At 58.5% G+C, this 18,938-nt stretch overlaps 1 protein-coding gene across 1 annotated transcript; it reads right to left on the bottom strand.

Annotated features, from left to right (window-relative positions):
- Positions 1-1,030: 1,030 nt before the first annotated feature.
- On the bottom strand, positions 1,031-18,352 carry MYBPC3 (myosin binding protein C3). The gene is made up of 32 exons (XM_060105161.1): positions 18,310-18,352; positions 16,892-17,158; positions 16,202-16,315; positions 16,049-16,123; positions 15,819-15,967; positions 14,748-14,865; positions 14,209-14,257; positions 13,982-14,011; positions 13,753-13,806; positions 12,464-12,484; positions 12,022-12,185; positions 10,991-11,123; positions 10,747-10,749; positions 10,503-10,627; positions 10,317-10,422; positions 10,056-10,222; positions 9,537-9,702; positions 8,639-8,745; positions 8,524-8,553; positions 7,499-7,638; positions 7,162-7,242; positions 6,295-6,454; positions 5,874-5,978; positions 5,596-5,784; positions 4,145-4,279; positions 3,779-3,946; positions 2,944-3,032; positions 2,617-2,812; positions 2,222-2,361; positions 1,869-2,028; positions 1,631-1,767; positions 1,031-1,336 (listed from the first exon to the last, which is right to left on the bottom strand). The coding sequence occupies exons 1-32, from the start codon at positions 18,332-18,334 to the stop codon at positions 1,031-1,033; spliced, it is 3,909 nt and encodes a 1,302-aa protein (XP_059961144.1). The 5' UTR covers positions 18,335-18,352.
- Between the last annotated feature and the right edge of the window lie 586 nt (positions 18,353-18,938).

Here is an 18,938-nt window from a genome sequence, read left to right as displayed (position 1 = left end):
CCCACTGGGACCCCAAAGCAGCTGGTACACTTTCACTCCAGGCCTTATGGGCCCAGAACCACACTGAGATTAGCGCTGCCCCCCATCCAGGCTGCTGAGACCATGGGTCACCAGGACAAAGATGGGAGAGCCTGGGGATTCTGGCTCTTTTGCTAATAATACACTTTCCTCTGTCACAGCTCCTCAGTTTCCTCATTTGAAGGTGGGGAAGGCTGAGGTTCCTTCTAGTATTAATGTTTTAGGAACTTAGGATCCCACTCTGGTCCTCATTTAATTCATCTGGGAGAAAGAACACCTGCCTTCAGTTTGCTCTCAAGAGCAAGTAAATTTTCCTGTGCTTTTTCTGAGAACAAGCATCTTGGCCAAGAAGAGTCAGTTCTCTGTGATTGCACCGATCTTTTATTGCCCTCATACACTGAGAAAACACGGCGGGCCAGAGAGGCCTGTCCCCAGCCATCATTTCCTGAGCCCGCACACTTTTCGCCCCAAGGATCTGAGGAGCTTCCAGATGGAGCTCTGACGGGTTAGCCTGTGCGGAGTGCCCCCCATGCCTGCTCATCATAACTACGCTGCCCTACTGGGGCTCCCCCAGCCCAGCTCCAACACACACACTTGCATACACATCCGACAGCAGACGGTGGCTTGTCCAACTTCCTTCCAGGCTCCTGGTACGTGGGTTGGCTCCAGTTGCACCTGGGACACAGGCTCCCTTGTGAATGAGCTGGACTGAAATCCTACTACGAGCCACCTGCGCCCCCATTTCCTGCTGGCTGCCCCTGGACCAAGGGCCAGGGCTCAGCCTTTGATTTGGGCCCTGGGTATCAGGGTGATGCGGAGTACATACCTGGCCATCCCCAGGAAGCCAGCCTCGTCACTAAGGCACTGCAGGGGAGAAAGGCCATGTCATGCACGTGTTGAACCTCCCAGCACTACGTGTGTCCCCCCACCCCCACCCCAGCCTTCGGGAAGGCTCAGGCAAGCAGCTTTGGCAACAAAGTCCAGAAGCCAACACCATCTGGACATGACAGGGTCATTGCTCTTTCAGCCAGAGCAGCTGCTTGGGCCAGGACAGCAAAGCGAAAGCCCAGAGTCCCAGCTGGCACCCGGCCTTTGCCACCACCCCAGGCCCTAGCCCAGCGGGTTCCTCACCTCGCACTTCCAGGCGGCACTCACACTGTGCCTCGCCTTGCAAGTTGGTGGCCCTGCAGACATAGACACCCCCGTCGAAGGGGCAAGGCTTTCTAATCTCCAAGGTCAACACTCCCTGCTTGCTGAACATGCGGAAGCGGGCGTCTTTGCCCAGGTCCAGGCCATTCTTGAACCAGGAAATTTTGGGCTGTAGGTGGGAAGGAGGGAGATCTCTCAGGTTGAGAGAGGACCTGGCAGGAACCTACGGAGACTAGGCATTTGTATTTCTACTCTGGGGATCCCACTGGAGCCCCAAACTATGCCCAGGGCCGAGTATGAACAGGGAGCCAATGAGGAATGCCAAGGCCCTGTTCAGGGAGGGCCCTGATACCCAAAAGTGGAGAAAAAACAGGGGGACAGGCTGGGGGGAGGACTGCTTGAGGCGGGGGCCTACGAGCCAGGCCTCCTGGGTCGGCCTGGACCAGGGCCCAAAGCTCCCTACCTTGGGGCTACCCCGGACAGCACAGCAGAGAGTAGTAGTGTAGCCGGCAATGACCGAACGGTTCACCAGGGGGCGGGTGAAGCTTGGGGCCTCAGAGAAGTCCAGGGCCTTGTAGTTGGGTGACTCATACGTGATGCCTGTTGGTGACAGAACTCGGTACCAAGAGGGCCACACCTAGCCAGGCTCGCCCCCCTGCCCCAGCCCCTGCCCGCGGTGGGTGGGAGTGAAGGTACAGCACCTGGTCTAGGGATAAAGACAGGCTCCTTGGTGGCGGCGGCTCTGTCACTGGGCCCCACCACGTTATGGCTGAAGACCCGGAAGTAGTAGCCATTGCCGATGATGAGCTCTGACACCACACAGTGGGTGTGGCGGTAATGCTCCAAGACGGTGAACCACTCCTGTGGTGTGGAGGAAAGGCAGGGGTTCCCTGGGGCCCTACTTCCTGCCAGGGGCCTCTCTTGGGTACCCCCGGTGTCAGCACCTTCTCTGTGGAGGGAACCAGTCTAAGGATACTGGGGAGGGGCAGCTGGGGCCCAGGTCTGCCTGGACCCAGAGAGGCTGCGTGCGGGGGGCCCAGGGCCCCGGGCTCACCATGCTCTTCTTGTCAGCTTTCTGAATCGTGTAGCCCCAGAGCTCTGTGTTGCCGTCATCTTGGGGCGGCTTCCACTCCAGAGCCACGTTGAAGCCCCATGCGTCAGTGACCCGGATATCCTGGGGAGGACTTGGCTTGTCTGCAGGAGACAGACCCAGTGGGAGGCCCAAACCTCCTGGCATCGCCTGAGTGTGAGTAGGGGACACCAGGCTCCAGGGGCCCCCTCGCCCCTGCCAGGACCTGGCCTGCCATCTTCTGCAGGGGCTCTGGGCATCCCAGAGGAGGGGCCCCAGGCCTGGAAGACGAGAAGCTCCAGGCTGAGCCCTGGGCCCTGGCAGCCCAGCTCAGGGACTAAAAATGCTCGGACTCAGAGGGAAGCCCCAACACCACGTACCGACGACCTGCAGGACCAGCTCGGCCTTGTCCTCCATGCTCTCGATGCGCAGAGTCACCTGGTAGGTGCCCGAGTGGGCGAGGTTTGCGGCCCGGATGAACAGGATGGTGTCCGTGGGGCTGTTGCGGATGCTCACCTCCTTGCCTGCCAGTGGCTGTCCCTCTTTGGTCCAGGTCACCTGAGGCCGGGGCTTGCCCTGTGCGGGAGGACAGCTCACTCCCGACCCTGGCTCTCCCTACCGGCCACTGCACCAGCCTCGCCGAGACATCTGTCTGCTGGGCGTGGACAACACACGGTGGTGGGGGAAGGGAAGGGAGCCAGCCCTACCTGGAAAGGAATGAGGACGTTCACGGGCTCTCCGACCTTCTTCTGGATGGTCTGGCGAAGATGTCTGGGTAGCTGGAGCCGTGGCCGCTCTGTGGGTGCGAGTGAGGGGCTTGGCGGGGGCCCCCACAGCCGCAGGCCCAAGGAGCGCCAGAGCGCCCTCCGCTGGAGGCAGGGCCTGGAGAGCCACAACTAGGAAACATGCCACCGACCGGGCCCTCCTCTCCTTTAGCTCCCCAACCCCAGCCCCAAAGGTTCCCAAAGCTCCTGCTTCCACCCGAGCCTCTCCACACTGCTACAACAGGCAGGGATCAGAGAGAGTGAGGAACTTATCTGAGGTCACACAGCTAGCCAGTCACAGGCCAGGATGCAAACCGAGGCTTTTGGACTCCATGCCCCCTGCTGTTTCCATCCCAGTTTGCTGCCTCTTTCCACCCTGAGAACCAGTCCTTAAAGGACTGACTCTTTGTTGGCAAAATAATGGAAAGTGGATCCCACATGGGCCGATCTGACAACAAGCGACCTCACTGCTCAGTCCTTAACACATAGACAATACCTCCCTGTTGGAGCTCAGAGACCCACAAAACAGAGCTCGAAGGTGATGGTACAATGACCTACATTTTCCCTAGTCCAGAACTGGGGGTTGACATGGAAAACCAAGAGGGAGGCCCTCTCTGCACATCTGGCCTGTGGCACGGGTATAGGCACCAACCCCCTCCTGTCCCTGCCCAGCATTTATCCCCTCCAAGTAGGGTCTCCCTGACTGTCCCCACCTCCACTGGACCCCAAGGGCCAGGGTGCCTGCGGCAGGTCTCATCCCTGCACGAGGGGCACTCACGCAGTATCTCCTGCACCGTCACAGGCTCCGTGGTGATGCCAGGGGCTCCAGGCCCCGCCACATTGTGAGCCCGCACGCGGAAAAGCAGCCGAGCCCCCGTGGGCAGGTCCTTCACCAGCAACGACGTGTGCTCGGTCAGCCCCTCAAGGGCAGCCACCCACTCCGAGCCTGGGGGCAGGGGTGGGGATGAAGAGGCAAGGCCACGGGCAGTGTCCGCATCCTACCGCCCACATCCCTGGTGGCCGACTGGGGCGTCCACTGCAAACAGGGGCCCTGCAGGGTGACAGGGACCTGGCCTGGCCTGGAGGGCAGTTCAGAGAAGGGTGCTGGGAGGCAGAGGGCCCGGGGCTGGGCTGGAGCACTCACAGCCATCCCGGCAGTACTCCACGCTGTAGCCGTCGAGGCCTCCAGCTCCCATGCGTTCTGGGGGCCTCCACTTGAGGGAGACGGTGGTGTCAGAGACATCCTCCACCGCCAGGTGGCTTGGCTCACTGGGGGGGCCTGGGCAAAGGGGAGGCCAGAGAGGGGTCTGAGCGAGTCTGCACCAGCCAGGGCAGCTGAAGGACCACAATCCAGGGAAATCCTCCCCCTTCGACTGGCTTTCCAGCACTTTGAGAAATATTTCAGCTCCATTAAAAGACATGTCTCTAGGGCTTCCCTGGTGGCGCAGTGGTTGACAGTCCGCCTGCCGATGCAGGGGAAACGGGTTCGTGCCCCAGTCTGGGAAGATCCCACATGCCGCGGAGCGGCTGGGCCCGTGAGCCATGGCCGCTGGGCCTGCGCGTCCGGAGCCTGTGCTCCGCAACGGGAGAGGCCACAACAGTGAGAGGCCCACATACGGCAAAAAAAAAAAAAAAAAAAAAAAAAGACATGTCTGTAGACAGGCTTACAAACACACACCCAAGCAGCATCAGCGATTACAGAAGAGACCTAAAAAGGAAAAGACACCCCAAAACACCACCAACATGCTTAGAAAGAGCCACTTTCGTCAGATAGTGTAGGAAATTCTTTAAATGTAATTTAAGAAAAAACTGGCCTAAAACATGGAAATTTCCTGACCCTGTATGAGTAACTGAGTTGACTAAGAGCTGAGAAAACCGGAAGTCACTTCCTAAAGAGAGGCCTGGCCCCTTCTCCCCACAGGCACCCTCTTCCTGCCATCTCACCACACTGTGCCCCCCTCCCTGTGTCTGCCCCACCACAGACAGCCACCCTCCTCCCCCCGACACTCGCATGTCCCGACAGGGACAGGTGTCCTCGAGAGTGCCACACCCTCGGTGTCTGTTCTACCTTCTCAACCTCCATTATACAGATGTGGAAACTGAGGCACAGGGGAAGATGACGACTCCAGATATCCCTCCTGGGGATGAAAGAGCTGGCTCTGCAAACCCCATCTCTGATTCCTGGTCCAGGGCCCTTTCCGAGGGACCCAACTGCCCTCACCCTCTTCCCTGGTTAACAAACGCTGGCTGAAGGGAGTGGGGAAGAGGAAACAATGATTTACTGAGCTGCTGTATGCCAGATGCTCCACCTGCATGACCTCATTTCATCCTAACAATTCTATGAAGTAGATATTATCGCTATCCCCATTTTATAGATGTGGAAAGTGAGGCTGGAGAGGTCTCTCAGCTCCACCCCTTGCCAGCTGGTGACCTCGAGAAAGTCATCTAACTTCTCAGAGCCTCTCACTTTCTTCACCTGTGAAATGAAGGTGATTAAAGGAGACCACGGGTGTTAAGCGCCACCCACAGCGTAGCTGCTATTACTGGGGCCCCTGAACGGGAGGGCGTGGGGCGGGGCAGGCAGGGCAGGCTCACCAACAGGCATGAACGGCTGGGAGGCGGGGCTAGGCCTGGACATGCCCACTGCGTTGACAGCGTAGACCCGCATCTCGTAGACCACGCCCTCGATCATGCACCGCGCTTCGTGACTCAGCTCCCGCAGCAGGTCGAAGTTCAGCCGCATCCACCGGTAGCTCTTCTTCTTCTTGCGCTCCAGGATGTAGCCTGGCGAGGGGAGGTGGGAGCTCTGGTCTAGAGCGCAGGCACCCCCGCACACCCTGCCCTCGGCTATGTCCCCTGTGCCCTCGGCTCACCTAGGACTGGCTGCCCGCCATCGTAGGCAGGGGGCTTCCACCGCACGGTGCAGGAGTCCTCGCCCACGTTGCTGATCTCGGGGGCCGCCGGAGCATCCGGCACATCTGGGGAGAGGGGACCCACATCAGCCCTGCCCGGCCGAGGCCGACGTTGCCCATCCCCACAGCACCCCAACCAACAGGCTCCCCCCACTGCCCCCAGAGCCTAGAACGATTTTTCCAGAATGCAGTTCTGATCACATCACCAGCCTGCAAACAACCTGTTACGGCTCCCCACTGCCCATATTCACCAGTCCTAGTCCCAACCCTCTCTATGCATCTAAGAATGTGGCCCCCAGTGTTTGTTTAGAGACTAAATGAGTGCATGCATGGGTCCTCCCTGGTTGCTCCTGTGGCTTCCCCACCTGGAGCCCTGCCTCACCGATGACCTTGACTGTGAGGTTGACCCGGTCCTCGCCCACGGGGTTCTGCACCGTGACAACATAGACGCCCTCGTCTTCCTTCTCTGCTCCCTCAACGGTGAAGATGCTGCGGTCCTTGGTGGTCTCCACTCGGACCCGGCCCTCGGTCTCACACAGAAGCTGGCGGGGGAGTAGGAGTTGGGGGGAAGGACCCAAGTCAGAACCCAGGGGCTTCTGCAGCCTCTGCAACAGCTGACAGCCCTGAGACGGGAAAGGAGCTCAGCGCTGGGTCTGCTGCGGAGACACAGCCTGCGTGGAAACTGCACCCATGTGAGCATCTAATCCAAGACCCTTTCCTTACCACCTGCCATGGGCACGACACCAGGGCAAGGGTCACAGGTTCTAGCTCTAGCTCTGTCACGGAACTTTAGACAATCGCCTGTCTGCTCCATGCCTCAGTTTTCCTATCTGCTGAATGGGAACAACATGACCTCACAGAGCTATTGTGAGGATCCTGAAAGACCTCAGCTGGGTAGAGGAACCATCAGTGAGTGGAGGACGAGAAGCTGACCTGATTGGTGACCCTGCAGCTACTCCTATTGAAAAGTGCCAGGGACCCCACTCCCTTGCTGGGAAGAAGCACAAAGTCAAGGTCAGCTCAGGAAGACAAGAGCCAGGGAGCGCCCCCAGGCAGGAGGACTTCCTGGCAATGTTGAAGGTGTGAACGTGTGTCTGTCTGGGGCATGAGGGCCCCGTGGAGACCCTACCAGGGGCAGGAGCACAACTCCTGCCAGATGTGGCACCTTCACAGAGACGTCACCTGACGGTGGATACCACATGGGCAGAAAATGACTAAGGGCAAATGAGCCACCTTCAGCCTCACTCACCTTCTTGTCAAATACCCACTCATCACTGGCACCTGAATCCCCTGATGCATCGAGGGCTGGCCCTGCTGGGACCTTACTCCCCTGGGAACAGAGCAGGAAGGAAAGGAAGGAGTGAGGGGAAAGAGGGTCTGGCTCAGCCTGGAGGGAACCCCTGCCAAGCAACCCCTACCCCTGTCTCTCCTTTGCCCACTTCCCCGACCTCTCAGCCTGCTGAGCCTCTGTGCTCCTAGTTCAGTGGCCAGGGCGTGTACATGTGGGGTGGGGAGCAGGTCCCAGCATACACTAGTCCCATGCACCCATTTTACAGGTGGGGAAGTGGGGGAGGGATCCACAGTACCTTTGTGATGGTCTTCTGCCAAATCACAGTAGGAGCAGGGTCCCCGGAGATAGGAACGTCCAGGCGTAGCTTGTTCCCAGCCACCACCACAATGGTATCCGGCACGCGACCTGGGCAGTCCAGGTGGATCTTGGGAGGTTCTGGCAGGGAGATGGCACAGGTCAGAGAAAGAGGAAGGGGCCTAAGGCCTATGAAAGAGGGGAAAGCTAGAAGGAGCACATGCCCCTGGCTGTTTTGTTTTTAATTTATTCTACTGAGGTATAGTTTGCACACACTAAAATGCCTAGACTTGAGCATACAGCTTGATGAGTTTTGACAAACGTATACACCCTGTGTAACCACCACCCGGTCAAGATCTAAAACATTTCCATCTCCCCAGGAAGTTTCCAGGGAGGTTCATAACATCAGGTCACCTAGCGTAGCATTTCTCAACTTGTGTTTGGGAATGCCTTCCTAGAAAAAAAAAAATTTCCATGGACAAACAATTAGGAAACCCTAGGTTAAACAAAGTTAAGCAGGATGTTTTAGAGCCTTTGACATGCTAATGCACCTTCTGAATCAACAAGAGGTTCCCAAACTTATTTCACCATGGAACCCTTGTAAAATGGAGTATCATATTAAGTGAACCCTGTTTAGAAAGCCCTGACCCAGAGCATGCCTCAGCCTGGACTATTCTCCTGAAATTAGGATCCTACACAGTTTAATCTAAAAGCAGGAAAGGTACTTCTAAAAGCAGAAAAGATTTAATAATAAAATCTCACCTCTGTGATGTCATTTGAAAGCTCACACACACCATGTCAGATCATTGTTCCCACCATCCCATAGGGGAGCCACTTCAGGATCCCCATTTTAGAGGTGAGGAAACTGAGGCTCAGAGAGACTGCAGGTGGCCCGTGGTTGTGAGTGGCAGAGCTGGGGCTGGGCCTCAGGGTCCCCACTCCCGGTTCCTTTCTTCCCTCTGCTTGTGAGTGGAAGGGAGACACGGGCAGGGCGTGGGAGGCAGCACGCAGGGGCCCAAGACTCACCCTGCCTAGGCACGAAGTCAATCTTGACCTCTGCAAGAGATGCAAGAGCAAGTGGCACCAGGGTGAAGGCAGGGCCCAGCAGCAGGGGCCCTCATGCCCCTCAGCACCTGCTCACCCATGAAGTGGAGCTTGGCAGACAGGTTACAGGCGAAGCCTTCTGGCACAAAGCTGTAGTCCGCCTCGTCTGCGGGCGTGACGTCGTCCACGGTCAGTTTGTGGACCCTGCAGGGCAGTGATGGCTCAAGGGACCCTGCTGGGCCATGCACCCCTGGCCTCACCGGACACCCCAGCCAGGGCTCCAGGGGGCCCTCACCCCACCTTAGCTCAGTGGTGTTCTAAAGTGCTCTCTTCCTCTATGTTTGAATTTTTCAGCTCCCTTGCATGCTTTCAGAGGTAAGCAGTGTAGATGTGTCCCCTCGGCTGGGCCACTGGAGACTGGGCAGGGGCTGGTCTCATTAATCTCCGTGAACTTGGGCCCAGATGCTCGGGGCATGAGTAAGGGAGTGGGAGAGAGTGAGGGGCCCTGGCCAGGGCCGTCCTCCGAGGCCTCCTACTCTACCCTGGTCACAAGTTGTGTGTGTGTGGGGGGGCTCCCAGCCTGTCTGTATCTCTCACTGCTTCATCTTTATCTCTGTCTCCCTTCTTCTCTGTCTCTAATGGACTCTTCTTCTCTGTATGCATCTGCCTCTCCATACTTCTCTCTCTGTATCTTTCTTTCTATTTGTCTCTGTCGTGATTCTGTATACCTGTCTCTCTGTTCATCTGCTTCTCCCTCTGTCTCTCAATCTCAGTCTGACTTTCTTTGTCTCTAGTTCAGTCTCGGTCCTGTCTCTAAGTGTCTGTCTCTTTCTGTTTATCTCCATCCATCTGTCTGTCTTTGTCACCGTCTTCTTCTCTGTGTCTCTATCTCAGTCTCTCTGTCTGTCTCTCTGTGTCTCTCCCTCTGTCTCTGTCAGTCTCTGTTTCTCTCTGTCTCTCCGCGTGTCTGTCTCTGGCACACCCTGCACACTCACCGCCCGATGTGGGACACCTTTATGCGGCTGTCAGGCACCAGCTCCTTCCCGTTCTTCAGCCACACGCCCCGCACGTTCTCATCCGACACCTCACACTTGAACACGGCCTGGTCCTTTGAGCCTACTGTCAAGTCTGCGATGCTCTGGTACACCTCCAGCTTTTTCTCTGGGGGGCATAGGGCAGAGCCAGTGAGCTGGAGAGGGTGTGTGTGGGCGTGAATCCCTGTGGAGATCCCTCGGGCTTGTGAAAACACGAGTGCAATGCATGTGTGCCTGTGACGGTGCCGTGTACAAAAGGAATCTCATGTGTGCCGGGGTGGGTGACACTAACCAGGCCCATCTGAACCTCCAAATACCCTCCAGGTGGTCACCTCAGCATCCCCATTTTATGGATGAGAAAGGTGAGGCCCGAGGTGTCAAAGTGACTTGTCCAAGGCCATGCAGGCCTCGATCCCGGGTTTGCCCAATTCCCCTACATGGCTGGGGGGCTAGTGCTGAGGGGGCCTCCCAGGGCCTCACCCTGAACGATGAGTTCAGCCACAGCCTGGCCCCCACTCGTGCGCAGCGCGTAGCGCCCAGCATCCTCCAGCGTTGCCTCGTTGATGATCAGGTGGTGTCTCTGGCCGTCCTTCTTGAACCGGTATTTGAAGGTCTCCTCCCGGGTCAGTTCCACCCCGTCCTTCAGCCTAGCCGGAGGGTGGGCAGTAGGTGCCAGGGCCTCCTTGGGGGATGCCCCCAGGTCCCTGGCCCCGCCCTGAGCGCCCCCACTCTGGCACTCACCATTTGACCTGGGCCCCCTCCTCAGACACTTCACACTCAAACTCCACTCGCTGTCCCACCATCACCAGCTGGTCCTCCAGGGGACATGTGATCAGCACGGGGGGCTCTGTCAAGCAGAGAGAGCATGATGGACGGGCCGCTCTGTGGCTCCCCTCCCCTCTCAGGGTCTCAGGACGCCAGGCACACCTTTGACAAAGAGCTCGGTGCTGCACTTCTCGCTGCCCACCACGCACTGGTAAGCCGCGTCGTCCGCCAGCGAGCACTGGCTGATGGTCAGCGTGCGCTTGGCGCCGACGGACTCGAAGATGTACCTGGGCGGGGCCGGGGTGTGGGCAGGAGAGCCATGGACGCACCTCCTGCGCTCTGGGTGCCCCCTCAAACTGCCGTCGGGACCCCCGTGCCCACACCCCAAGCCTTCCAGGAGCCTTACTTGCTGTGGAGCAGAAGGGGCCGTTGGAGCGTCCCGATGGGAGGAGCGAGACCAAGAGAAAATGAGCAGAGAACAGAGCCGGGAAGAAACAGAAAGGTGGGGAGTTAGACCCAGAGAGACAGGGATCCAGAGCTGGCCAGAGAGCATGGGTGGAGGGAGAAGCAGGGAGAGCATGGCCGGGGAGCAGCCCCCCCAGGGCCTCTCCTCACCCTGCAGTGTCCCCGGGTCCCACCCCCACCCGCACCTGCCGCTCATCTGGATCTCCTGTCCGTTCTTAAGCCACTTGACCTCGGCGTCGGGGTCGGCCAGCTCCACGGTCAGCCGGATCTTGTGGCCCTTGCTCACCTGGTAGGCCGGCTGCAGCTTCTTCTGAAAGGCTGAGCGCTTCCACCCCTCAGGCCCCTGCTCCCGGGGCCGCCCAGCGAGGAGGGCGAGGTCCTGCCCCTCTCCTCCTCCTGCCTCCCCACGTCTCTCTCTGTGCCTCCGCTGTGACTCTGTCTCTTTACCCCTGTCTGTCACCTCCGTGTCTCTCTTTGTCTTCCTGTCTTCCTTGGGGTCCTCTTCACCTGCTCAGCTCAGGGATAGGGTCTGGGGCTTTCCAAAAAGACAGAAGCTTGGCAGGAGAATGGGTGATGGGACAAACGGGCCTTCTCCTCCTCTCCACTCTGTTTTACCAACAACCCCGGTTTTATGCCCTCCTACCAGGCGCCTCTGCTGTCCCAGCTCAGTTTCCAGGGCTCCTTGTCAACCCCTTGATGGGGAAGGGCTGGCCGGAGCCCTCTCCTCGGACCCGCCTGGGGGCGAGGGGCGCTAACCTGCACCCACCTGTTCTGTTTGGCTGTGAGGAAGATTAACCAGGCTCTTCTCTTCGTGGGTCGGGGGGTCTCTGGGCTAAACTGGTTTCTTCCCCTTTTTTGGGCGTGGGGAGAAATAAGCAGGCTTTTTTTTCCCAAGCCGGGTAGGGGAGGAAGAGGCCGCCTGGCTTTGGCTGGGGGAGGAGGGCTGGCCTGGGCTCCGTCCTCTTCCTGTGGCGTCCCTGGGCTAACGTGGCCCTTTTCTTTTTCTGTGCGGCAAGGTGCCAGCCTGGGCACTCCCGCTTTTTCCCCACACGAGAGGGGATTCGCCTAGACTCTCCTTACTTGAGCGTCTCTGAGCCAAGATGGACGCCGCTCTTTTTCCGTGGGCACGTGCGCGTGCGTGCGCGTGCCTGCGCGTGCGTGCGTCTGCGCAGGCGCTCACCCCGCCCTCTCTTTTCCCCTGGCAGAGGTGTCTCACCTGTGCTCTTCTTCTCCTCCCGCCTCATGCCCTTGAGCCTCTTGAGCATGCCTCGCAGGTCGGTGATGCCGTGCTGGAAGGCGATGCGCTCGTACTCTGACGGGGGTGCCTGCCGCAGGATCTCCCACACATCCTCCTCCGCGGGGGCCTCCAGCCTCGAGTCCCTGTGTCACACGGTCCACGTGGCGAGGCTTCAGGGCAGGCCCCATGGCCAAGACAAAACTGCAGCCCCCTCTCCTCCCCTCCCAAGCGGAAGCTGCCCCTGCCCCTCCGCCTCTTCCCTTCTGGTGGGACAGCTCGAGCTGGAGTGGGTCCTGGGCCAGTGCTGGGGCTCAAGGGGGCTTAAGGCTTCAGTACGGCGGGGGTGGGGGGGAGGCTGGTTCTGGGAGGTGCTCCTGGCTGAAGTAGGGGTGACAGGTGCAGAGCTTCATGGGGCACTCACCGCGGGGTCCGGAAGCTGCTGCTCCAGGTGGGGAAGAAAAGCAGTGGACACATTAGAGGTGTAGCAGAGAAGACCAAACCTGACTCCATATTGAATCTATTCCTTTAGCTCTAACCCTTGTACTGTGTTGCCTGTGCTTGGTCATGCTGGCTCTGCACCTTTGTAAAAGAACGTTGCCTATGGCCCAAACTATATATGATAGCCCATTCTCAAGGCTTTGCCTCCCAGGCTTGACCTTTAAAGGTATATAGCACTTTTCATTTGTACAGAGATAAAAAATTACAGAACAGAAAATAACATTTGTCTTGTTGGAGGTTTACAGGAACACTGTGACCAGACCTACATGGCCGGCTGCAAGAACAAAGGATTCCACCAAGAAGTCTTCAATAACCAGCCACACCCCCTCCCCTTTTAGTAGAAAAGAAGCCTGAATCCTAACTTGGGGAAGATGGTTCTCTGGGACACTAATCCACCATCTTCTCAGTTTGCTGGCTTTCCGAATAAAATCGCTATTCCTTGCCCCAACACCTTGTCTCTCGATTTATTGGCCTGTCGTGTGGCAAGCAGTCTTGAGCTTGGACTTGGTAACGAAGGAATGGGTCATCCCTCCATGGACCGCAGCCCGTGGGTCCTCACCTCCACCCTCCTCCCTGCACTTACACCTCTCTGTTTACAGGGCACACGTGGCCTTGTTTATTCCTCCTGAGCTCCGGCAGGTGGGTATCAGGAGGACCCGAGGCTCAGAGACTCTCCCCAGTCAGTAGGGATCCTCACCCGGGTCAGTCTGACCCCCAGCCCTGTCATCTGTCATCTGCCCTGGTGGGGATGGCTACAGGGTCCTGCCAGTGCCCTGCTGCCCCAAAGCACTTGACCCCGATGCTCATTTTCTGGGCTGCAGCAGCATCGGCCATACTGCAGGGTCCAGGAGAGGGAGGGACAGGACACTGAGGACACAACTCAGTTGCACTGGGCTGGGGGTGGGTGCAATTCCTTAGGCTTTGGAGCCTTCTCCCAGCTTCTGGGTCCCCAGAGCCTATTGAGATGAGCTGTTGCAGACTCAAGTGTAGGATGGTCATGGGAACGGCGTGAGGATGTTAGTTCATGGGATGTAACTTCTGCTGAGCCCTCTGACTCTTCGCAACACCTGGATGGTCCCATTTGACAGACAAGGAAACCAGCTCAGAGAGGTGCAGTGACCTGCTCAGGGCCACACGGCTGGAAAACCACGGTGCCAGAATTTGAAACTGGACCACGCCACCTGCTCTGAGAGCTGCTACCCAGGGGCTCACCTCTTCCTCAGCAGCGAGCTGAAGTCCAGAGTCCCAGCATCCTCATGGCCGTCACTATGGAGAGGAACCCCCATAAGGCCACAGTCGAGCCAACTAGAAGGGGTTTGGGAGCAGGGGGTGGGGTCGTGGTGGGGGAATGGACGTGAGAGGAAGGGACACTGGCTGAACGGCTGCTCCCTGACTATCTCAGACCCCCGGGGTCTATGTACAGGCGGGTAGGAAGGGGTACCTGATTCGCCGACCACCTCCAGCCAGGCTCCTGTGGGGGTTAGACTCAGTTTCTCACCTGCCCAGGGGAGCTTACTCTCTTCCATCCCCATCCTCTTCATCCTGGCCCTCCACATCACCCCAAGCCCTGACCCCCTGGTCCCCCCACATTACCCCGGCCCAAACCCCAAGGGGCCTCAGACCCCAGCACCGGCCTCCCCCAGGCCCTGACAAGAGGTGGCCACTCACGTGCGGCGGAAAGCTGATCGGAGGTCCACGTCTCCGGGGCCGACGGCCTCTGGGTTCAAAGAGGGGGATGAGTCAGGGGAGGAGGCTTCAGAGGGGGCCATCCCAGAAGCCCTGCCCTGGGAGCTCCTGGTGTTGCCGACCTGCCCATCCATGACCCCTTGACAGTGGGCATCTGCCCCAGGACCCCATCTTCTCAGCCTTTCCCAGCCAGGGTCGAGGTACCAGGGACGTGGGGCAGTTTATCGTTCCCAGTACCTTTGAGGTGGTTCATCTCCCGCCCATCTCTCAACTTACCCTTCGCCTGTTCACCTGTGCCAGGATCCCAGACACCAAGATGACTAAGACCCCAGATGAGATCTGGGCTCAAGCCCCACCCCAACCCTGGAAGCCTCGATGGGTTTCTTTCAGTATTGGGCATCTGGTCAGTGGTTGCATGGCCAGGGCTCAGCATCCTCCTTAGTATTGGGAAATAGAGGCAGGTATGGGGGCAGGACCCATAGGGAGCCCAAACCCAGAACTGATGCCAGAGGGCCCCTTACCATGGACAGTGAGGTTGAAGTTGCAGCTGTCAAATTTGTCCTTGGTGGACACCTCACAGCGGTAGCCACCAGCAAAGGTGGGCTGGGCATCTGTGATGTGCAGCTCAAACAGGTAGACCTGTGGAGGTGAGGTGTCAGGGGAGACTCGAAGCGAGGAGATGAGGCCCTTCACCCCTAAAGGAGACTGTGGGTGGTTAAGGGCCACCGACCTTCTCACCCCTCAGGGCTTAAATTAATCCATACAGTTGTATAAATAGAAAAAGGGGCCCCTTCTCAAGGTACATTGACTGCCATCTGTGGTACAGGGTGGTGATAAAATATAAATCAAGGGTGGCTACAAGGCAAATGGCATTCACTTAAGATGAGGCACTTTGGGGAATTCCCTGGTGGTCCAGTGGTTAGGACTCCATGCTTTCACTGCAGTGGGCCCAGGTTTGATCCCTGGCTGGGGAACTAAGATCCTGCAACCCACGTGGTTCGGCCAAAAAAAAAAGAGGCACTTTTGTTCAGTGCACAGCCCACACGACTGTGCATATCTACCCTGCCCTGCCAGAAGCCCCCTTGCCTGGGCCGGGACTGTGGAAGAGTGGGAGGAGCAAAGGCTGGGAGTCAAAGCACAGGTTCTAGGCCTGGCTCTGAGTGACCTGGGACCAGCAACAATAAACTCTCAAGCTTTGGTTTCCTTGTCTGTATAGTGAAGAATTGTTATGGTTGATCATTGAGGGTCCCTTGAGCTCTGATACCCATCTATCTGGGGCATTTACACCCTCACTGACTGGTGCCCCCCCAAGCCTTATTTATGCCCCCTTGAGACTATCATGCCCTCCGAGCCCCCCACGTCCCACAGATCCCCTGTGCCTCCCCATAGCCCTCCTCTGAGCCTCCCCACGCTCCCTGTGTGCCCCTGGCCCCCCAAGCAGATTCCCAGGCTCCCCATGACCTTCTTTGCACCTCCTCTGTGCCTCAAGTCTCATGGTGCCCCCTGCCTCTCGGTGCCCCCCGTGCCTTCCAGGGGCTCTCCAGGTCCCCTTTCCATGCATCCCCGTGCCCCCCGTGCCCCGCGGGTCCCACCTTGCTGGTCCGATCGTAGCTGTCGTGCAGCTGCAGGTGTTGCCCCACCTTGCTGCTCAGGTCCACCCACTTGCCCTTGAACCACTTGACTACAGGCGGTTTCAGGAGGCTGGCCCCTGCCACGCGGGCTGAGAAGGTGATGCTGCCGCCTGCAGGAGGGGGGTGACAATCGGGGATGCCCTGGGGCCTCCCTGCCCACCTCACCCTGGGGGCAGCAGCCCCGCACTCACCCGCCGTCACCTCGCCATCCTGTGGCCTCATCACAAAGAGGCCGATGGGATCGTCAGGGGCTGCTGAGCTTGACCCTGTGGACAGAGGCCTTTGAGACCTGCCCTGGGACACCCCCATCCACTGACCCAGCCTCCCTGACCCGCCCCTCTCACCTTCAGGACTCGGGGAGCCTCCTTCCACTTCAGTGGCCGAGGCCAGGGCTTCTCCAGGGCCTCCAGGAGCCTCAGCAGGGGCGGGAGCAGGGCCTGGCACAGGCTCTGCCTTCCCTGGAGGGGATCAGATGGGGGGTCGTGGAGAGCTTCTAACCAGAGACCCCCTCCTCTTGTCCCTGGTCCTTTCCGCCTTTGCAGTGTGTACAAAGGTTCATTCAGCCTGCCTCTCACCTTCTCCTCGTCCCCACTGGCCGTCTGTGCCCACATTCCAGGGGGTCAGCCTGAACATCCCTCCTCTCCTTCCCCAGGCTCTGGTCTTGGTCCAGCCCCCCAGGCTGGGCTGGGGCTCCCTCCACACCCATAAGCTCATGGGGCTTCCCTGCCAGCACACACAGCCCACCAAGTTCCCATCTGTGTGGGCATGTCCAGTGGGAAGGCAGCTTATGTCTTATTCATCTCTGGACTTCCCCCACCTCCGCAACGGCCGAGACAGGCCAGGGAGCCACGTGGGGACACTCAGAAAGGTCTCGCTACAGAAAACGGGAAAAGGCCATTGCTGGCTGAGGGCACAGCCGAAGCAAAGGTAAGAAAGTGGGAAAACATCTCCTGCACTCTGGTCGAGGGAGAGGTGGAGGGGCTGCCCCTGCCCCCGGTAGCTCCAGCTTCAGGGAAGGCTGCCCAAGGTCTTACCTGCTTCTAAGACCTTGAGGTCAAACTTGACCTTGGAGGAGCCAGCGATGACTGCATAGGACCCCTGGTCAGCAGAGCCCACGTCCCTCACTGTCAGCGTGTACTGCGTGCCCTCGGCTGCCAGGCCATATTTGTCGCTGGCACTGATGTCACTGCCTGCCCGCTGCCAGCGCACCTTCACTCCTGCCCGCTCTGTCTCGGCCTCGAACACGGCAGAGCTGCCTGTGGCCACCTCCACTGACCGTGGCTTCTTGCTGAAGGCGGAAACTGAGGGGCAAACGGAATCTGCAGGGGCCCCTGGCTTGCCCATGCACACCACCCCTATAGCGCTTCTTATTAAATACGACGATAAGCACTTTAATGCATCACCTCATTTAATGCTCCAATGGCTCTATGAGGTAGGTGCAGTTATTGTGTCCATTTCTCAGATGAGGACTCTGAGGCTCAGAGAGGTTAAGTGACTTACCCAAGATCACATAGCCAGTAGGTAGGAGAGCCAGGCCTGTGGTCCAACCTCCATACAAGAATTTTGCTAGGTGTGTCCCTGGATACCCCACCCTCTCAGCCTGTGGAAGCCCATCCCCCTTTCACCCCACCAGCAGGGGCGCTTGGCAAGGGACCAGTACTCTGCCTACTTGGATGTGGCTAAATTTGTCCTCTAAGGGCTTCAGGCTGAGAATCAGCCACCGAGATAAGGCTGGCCTGGGAGGGAGCTGGGGCTGGGGGGATGATCCCTGACATGGACAACCTTGGTAAGGGCACAGGCCAGGACTGGGACTCTGGGCTATGACTTTTTCTGCCCTTGGCTGGGGATCAGGGGCCTCTTGACCATCCCCTCCCAGAGCAGAAGGGCTGCAATACCCCACTGCGGGGGTCATAACTGGTGTGCGGGCCACAGCACAGGGGTGCAGGCTCATAAAGCAGACAATCTCAGAGCTGGAAGGAACCAACCTAACCCCTCTTTGTATAGATGGGGAAACTGAGACCCAGAAGGGGAGGGACTTGTCCAAGAGCATTCAGGGAGCCTGGCTCAAGTCTAGAGTCATCCTGGGGTCCTTCCTGCAGCAGCCTTTTCCCAAAAGGCAAGCCCAGGCCTAACCTTGCTGCAGGAGATGGGCATGGAGGCAGGGAAGGGGTCTTCCTGCGTCCTGAGAGTGGGGTGATGGCCCACTTCCTGCCTTGGCTCTCTCCCACTCTGTGCCCCTGACCCTGCTTTACTCTCACTCTCATCAGAAGGATGAGAAGGAGAAACTGAGAATCAACAAAAGGACCCAGGAGGACGGTGCTCCTGTGCTGGGGCTCAGAGGCCTCGTCCTCATCAACCCCCTCAGGAACTCGCTCCTAGGCCCACACCCCATTGCTGATGTCCCCAGCCCTCCCTGCCCCACGCTCAGCCCCAACCCCAGGCCTGGAGCTACCTGGTTTCTTCCCTGGCTCAGGCATCTTGGGAGAGGTCACACCAGGAACTGAGCACGCACGGGCCACCGAAAGAGCATCTGAGCAGGGATCCGTCCCCCCTACTATATAAGGGGCCACCCCCTCCCCAGGCCCTCCTTATCTGCACCCTTCCCAGCCACCTGCTAAATATAGACAAATTCCAGAGATCAAGGGCTCTCCAGGAGAACACGGGACCCCATTGTTCCTGGCTGGCCCCGTCCCCTCCCCCGCCAGCCCAATATGACAGCTTCTGCCCCCCAACCCTCAATAAACCTCAGGGGTACCCCAAGCCCTGTCTGTACATCCTTCTGACAGGCAAATTTTGCAGTGGGAGCGTGTGGGACCCATAACCCTGAGGCTGATGGGTCTAACACATCCTTGCCGGGCGGTGGTTACATGCACAGCCCTGGGCTGGGCTGCCCTGAGTCCTGGCTTCCCCCATCAGTGCTCCTCTGTGACCTTCTGCCCCCTGTGACTGCCTCCACACACCCTCCCCCTGCCGCTGCTCAGGTCACATCAGGAACATCAGTTGCTACACAGAAAGAAGCAAATTACATGTGACCTACCATAAGCAAGACCCAATATCAGGGAAGGTCATTTGTCCCTCACA

This window comes from Mesoplodon densirostris, chromosome 7, assembly GCF_025265405.1.
Source record: "Mesoplodon densirostris isolate mMesDen1 chromosome 7, mMesDen1 primary haplotype, whole genome shotgun sequence".
Taxonomy (NCBI): Eukaryota; Metazoa; Chordata; class Mammalia; order Artiodactyla; family Ziphiidae; genus Mesoplodon; species Mesoplodon densirostris.
This window is presented reverse-complemented; position numbering and strand designations above follow the sequence as displayed.

Bases quoted from the DNA above. Each gene is read 5' to 3' on its own strand.
- MYBPC3 (XM_060105161.1), bottom strand. From the start codon at position 18,334: ATGCCTGAGCCAGGGAAGAAACCAG. The intron at 16,124-16,201 runs GTGAGAGGGGCG...CTCTGTCCACAG, and splicing joins AGGCTCCCCGAGTCCTGAAG to GGTCAAGCTCAGCAGCCCCT. The intron at 15,968-16,048 runs GTGAGTGCGGGG...CCCCTCCTGCAG, and splicing joins GGATGGCGAGGTGACGGCGG to GCGGCAGCATCACCTTCTCA.